The 5,887-nt window shown below is 38.3% G+C and overlaps 1 protein-coding gene across 1 annotated transcript; it reads right to left on the reverse strand.

Annotated features, from left to right (window-relative positions):
* Window positions 1-745: 745 nt before the first annotated feature.
* LOC110703464 (glutamate receptor 3.6-like) lies at window positions 746-5,008 on the reverse strand. The gene is made up of 6 exons (XM_021881282.1): window positions 4,311-5,008; window positions 2,859-4,213; window positions 2,491-2,768; window positions 2,210-2,241; window positions 1,707-2,113; window positions 746-1,323 (listed from the first exon to the last, which is right to left on the reverse strand). Exons 1-6 carry the CDS (start codon window positions 4,582-4,584, stop codon window positions 955-957), a joined length of 2,715 nt encoding a protein of 904 aa, XP_021736974.1. The 5' UTR covers window positions 4,585-5,008; the 3' UTR covers window positions 746-954.
* Between the last annotated feature and the right edge of the window lie 879 nt (window positions 5,009-5,887).

The raw sequence follows: 5,887 nt of genomic DNA on the forward strand, positions 1-5,887 counted from the left end.
CCTGCTCTTCCCTCTCTCTCTCTCTCTCACACACACACACACACACAATAATAAACAAGAAAAAGAGCTGAGCTCTTCAGAAATTGAAAGGTCATTTTTTGACAGAAGATGAGCTTTGTCACTTGTTCTCAATTTCTCCACTTGTTTTGTCTCCACTTCTGCATAAAATCAAAGTTATCAGGGCAAGTATAGTGGTTTTATTTTGTCTCCACCTCTGCATAAAATTAAGATATCAGGGCAAGTAGAATACAAGAATAATTTTATAATTCATAGGCCAACTGATAGAAATGCTACTCCACATTACATATAATTTTGTGGCTCACAAACTTTTCTCGCGTTTTAAACCAATCTAACTTGTACATCTTGTCATTGTCCTAGGTTACATGCGAACATAATACTACCCCTCCCCCCCCCCCCCCCCCCCCCCCCCCCCCACCCCCCCAACAAATTTTGGATTTATATATATCGTCTTTGTTCATTGACCAAGAATGGCCAAAAGGTAAAGGGTATGTAAGAAATAAACGAACTCTTTAATTTTACTCTCAGAGGTGCCTAATAGAGTAATAGTCAGCTAGATAGCTTTATTACTTCTTTACAAAACTCTACTATTGGATATCTTCTTTCTCTGATGAGGTATGATAAGGAAAGAAGCATCTCAAAGAGTATGGATCAGACTTAATGTCATGTGTGTTGTTCTAATAAACTCGAATTTGATATACATGGCTGCATCTCTTGCACCAGTTTCTTTCACATGAAAAATTTGCATCTTATAATACATAACTGCTGCTACTACTTTGTTATTTGACTTTTGCCAAACCTTCTCTTAGATAATTCATACTTTACATGATCACAGTAGAATCAAAAAATGAGGAGCTAGAATATCAGGTATATACATTAATGATTATATGTACCAGGGTCCTGTTGTTGCTGCTGCCTTTGTCTACCTAGCTATTCTTAACAGGTTTGGGTTTCTTCATCCTTCTCTTTGACAAATGTGAAGAACGTCGTGAGACAGGTGGACTGTTGGATGTGGTCCACTTGGTTAACTGATTCGTCCACTTTGGGTGGCTGACGGCGCATGTACTGCCTCACTAGAAGCCCAAAATATAAAATGAGAGCGAAAAAGCAAGCTAAGCCAGAGAGGAGGAAGAGACCCCAGAAGCTTTTCAGGTCTAGCCTGTTTACTGTAAGTTTAGTATCCTGTGACCTGCAAGCACTTTTCTTCAGCCACTTATCATGGATCCTCTGTAAGTCACCATTCTCTGACAGTTTCAATATGGCCGTGGACATGTCTACTGCCAAGGGAGAGCCTCGCGGAAATGCCTGAGGGGAGAAAAGGAATTTTATTTAGCCACATCCAACAGATAGCACTAGAAATAAGCAGTTTTGTCTAGCACATATTAAATCTGTATCCTTTTATAAGACAAGCACTGTTTCTCAGGTTGAACTATTCTCAATATCATTAAGTCATTAACTCAGATCAGAACTTTTTTTTTTTGACACAAATAGATAAAAACTACAAGATATATTATGGAGTGCTAATTAAATAAGATCTAATAATATCAATTTTACTAATTAATTTCATTGACATACTTTCAAAATTATTAGTAATCAAAGTATTTTAAAAACTGTGCTTGCCTTTTAAGAAAGAACAGAGGGACTATTCCTAGCAATTTTGGTATATGGTCATTGGAGAAGTTACTTACAAATCCCCTTCCATTTTTGGTGAACTTTTGACCTCTGATAGTGAAATCACATCTCTTTGCAAGGAAGGTTTCTATGCGCGTCATATCATCAACTATTGCAGCAACCCCACCATTCTTAGGACCCTTTCTGAGAGCTTCCACATACTCGTCGTCATTTCCAAGAGCAATAAGCCGAGACTTAGGAAAGTGAAGCTCATCATGCAAATAACTTTCAGAAAATGAACCATTTTGATATCCAATGGGATCTTTGCTCCTCATTAGGCTCTCAATCCCTTTGACAGGGGAATCAAGTTTTTGCACTGTTTGTATAGAGCTCAGACTTGCAGTATAACTTGACTTGACAATTAGAACTACAAACATCCATATGAATAGCACGATACGACCCAACACACTTAGAGCAGTTTCCCCTGCACAAGGTAGAATATAAGCATATGTTAGTTGGGCTCTTATTTTAGTCATATCTGAAAGGCATAATTACTAAACTGTCAAATTATTTCACTTACTCTGGGAACCGAACCATGTTGAACAGCTGAACCTGCATTCAAAAGCATAATCCAATTTGATTACTAAGTTCTGGTCATATAACAGAAACATGCAAGACATAAAAAGACCTTTAATTTCGTTTCATTCCTGTTTTTTTTTTACTTTCATTTCCCTTGTGTGGAAACAAAACAAGCCTTTTCCCACTCAAAACATATTGTTTAACAGTGGCATTGAGAGACAACTCCCAAAGTGACTTCAATAACCCTAAAAAGAAGTACTTGGAACATTGTATAGCACTAACCATAACACTGTTTTTATTTGATTTTGAGGTGAGCCACGGAACTCATCGTTGAACCTATGCTCCAGAATCCATATGACAACTCCCAACATGATGATAGATAAACCAGTGACACACCACAACCTTGGAGTTAGTGGCCACAAGAAAGCCCAGGCATCGGAGTCCTTGGTCTTAACAGGAGCCACAACAACAAGACCTGACTCAACAAAAGGCTGTGTAAAATCTACTATTCTTGCTCTTTTGGTGGTAATTACAATATCACCAACTACAGCATCAAACACCTGCAGTAAGACAAAATAAAAAAGGCTTTAAGACCATGTACTTTTGTATATTGGTATAAAGTTAAGAGAAATCAAACATTTTGCACTTACTCCTCTAGCCAAATTCTCAATAAGATCGTCGATTTTTGGGTTATTCTTCCCATCTCCAAAAGGTATGTAAGTATAGGAAAGACCATACGGAAGCAAATTTAAAGCAGAAGTGAACACATCAATGCTGTATCCTGTGCATGAATTTGTGCGTTCCGTCGAATCTAAACATGATACGAATTCTTGGTAAGTAACACGACGAGGAACTCCAATCCTGAGAACCTTCCCATTGTTCGGGTAAACCCATCCACGAGGCGTCTCGGTGGTTTTCCCAGGCCAAATCACACTTAATAGCCGATGACTTAGGTTAGGTGGTTTAGAGTGTTGATCTTCTGGTGGCTTAACTGATAAACCTGTATTGTTTGACCAATATCCTACTGTGTAAAGACCTGTTCCAACCACATTGATGATATCAAAAGAAGGATTGATCAAATATCTGTCTTTGTCAAACTGAATATGGCCTGTCAACCCTGTCATATTGACTCGATATATGCTGGAGAGTAGGAGGTTTCCACCATTAAAACTACGGATGGAATCAAGGTGCAAATTGATGTTGCCCTTCTGATGATTAACGGTTGAATAATCTGAGAATGATATGTTTCCCCCTTGATCAAAATATGCATCTAGAGCATTGGCAAGAATCCAAACAGTATCATACGCGTAAAGACCAAAAGTATTCAATCCAAAGGAGGCATTTCTATCTGCTTTTCTGACCAAATTGCTCCACCGAGCCATAAAGTTTTTCTTAGGTTGTGAAATGGGTGTGTGAGGTCTCAGGGTAATGATCCCTTGAACATCATTCTGTGCATTGGCAGATAGGGGAGAATCTGTATCTATGACATCAGTGAGCCACCGTGTAGCAATCCAAACAAAATTATTATCCAACATCTCAAGAGAGCTAGCCACCTCTAGTATTTGTAGACCGAATTTGTCATAAGTATGAAGAACAAGAATCCTAGACTCTTCTGAGATCACCTTAAACAACACACTCCTAATGTCATCTATGGTTGGCTCAGGGCTAATAGGTGCTTTATAGCTTATCCTACACTGCCTCTTAGCCAATTCATCACCTAGCGACACAACCCCATTTCTTCCGTAGTTGTCATCAGTGTAAATTGCAGTCACTTCCCGCCATCCATAGTAGCTCACAATGTCTGCTATAGCAGCCATTTGGAATAGATCATTCAGGGTAGTCGGAACAATGAATGGATACTCGATAGACGACAGGGTCGGGTCTGTGCCTGCAAAGGTTAGCAAAGGGACTTGCAGTCCTGTTGCAACCTGAGAAACTACATGAGCTATTACAGATGACTGTGGACCTATTACTGCCACTACATCACTCTCCATGAATGTCATTGCTGAAAAAACACATAAAAAACATCAGATGATAAACAATCAAAATAAAACAAGAAACAAACACCCAACAAAAGATCAAATTGAGTATAAAAACTTTACTCTGAACAATCCCTAGGAAGCCACTCTGACAATCCTGCATTGAAATATTGAGCTTGGTTCCATTCAAAATTTCTGGGGAAGAATTAACATCATCCACTGCAGCTTGAATTGCAACTTTTGCAACTTTACCAATTGTAGAATTATAGGACAAAATTGCTCCAATATTCACATTTTTAGATCTTTTTGAAAAATTAGTACCAACCCCACTTGCAAAAAATAACCCATGCTCCAATTTCAACACCAATAGTAGCAAAAACACCCACAATACCCTCATAATCTTGGTGAATATAGCTAAACACTAATCTAATCACAAATGAAAATTAAAAAAACAAAAAAAAAAAAAATCAAGTTCTTCACCTGCAATTTTTCATATTTATTAGACTTAAGAAAAGAGAGGAATACCATCACCAAGAATACATAAATAATTAAAAAAAAAAAAAAAAAAACAAAAAAAAACCCAAATAAATAGAGTACCAGTACCAAATAAAAAAGAAAAAATTGCTACATTTACCTTAAAAAATTGCCAAATTTGGTTAAAAGTTTAATTCAGAAAATCTAAACAAGTAAAGTAGATTCTAAGTACATGTGATTGCAAAGATGAAAGCAAAAGAAAATTGGAGAATAATGAAGGGCATATAAAAGTGGGTCCAGTAATGGAGGAAGTGGTGGAATATTTGTAAGTTGTAAAACAACAAAAGGTGTTTGTTGATAAGTATTAGGTGACTCGTACTTCGTAGCTTTGTCCGCCCGATCGGGCGGACATTGCCCGGTCTGACCGGGCGGTGGGGGTTGGATACGTTGAAGCATTCGTATGGAGTTTTCTTCTCGCGCCCGATCGGGCAGACCTTGCCCGGTCTGACCGGGCGGAGAAGGAAAAATGCGGAGACGCGGATTTTACGATTTAAAGTTATCTTTTATGTTATCTTTTTGCCCAAGTATCTTTTATTTTAGGGATTAATATAAAACCTCCCTAATATTAGTATAAGGGTTAAGAGAGAGAGAGTGAGAGCCGTTCTTGAGAAATACAAGAATCATCTTTGTAATCTTTGCAGTTTATAGTGAAATCATTCGATCTCGGTGCCCGTGGACGTAGCTATCACATCGATAGTGAACCACGTAAATTCTTGGTGTTGTTCTTATTGTTTGCATTGAATTTCTTTATTGTTTTCTTGTTTGTTTTCGACCTTTGCTTCCGCTGTCGCACAACAATTGGTATCAAGAGCTCAGGTTCAATCCTTGGAGAGTTTCTTGAAGATAACAATGGCAGGAGATTCAACAATAAGAATTGAGAAGTTTACCGGGAAAAATAGTTTCGGGCTATGGCAAATTAAGATGAAGGCTCTGTTAAAACAACAGCAGATATGGCGTCCGTTGGCTCCAAAGAGTACTACTTCGGAGTCAGAAGATGGACCGACTGACCCGCAGTTAGAAGTTATGGAAGAGAAGGCACACTCTACCATATTACTTAGTCTTGATGATCAAATCATCACGGAGGTGGCTGATCAGGAAACGGCGGCTGGATTGTGGCTGAAGCTGGAGTCATTGTATATGACTAAGTCGTTGACCAACAAATTATT

Source organism: Chenopodium quinoa, unplaced genomic scaffold (genome assembly GCF_001683475.1).
Source record: "Chenopodium quinoa cultivar QQ74 unplaced genomic scaffold, ASM168347v1, whole genome shotgun sequence".
Taxonomy (NCBI): Eukaryota; Viridiplantae; Streptophyta; class Magnoliopsida; order Caryophyllales; family Amaranthaceae; genus Chenopodium; species Chenopodium quinoa.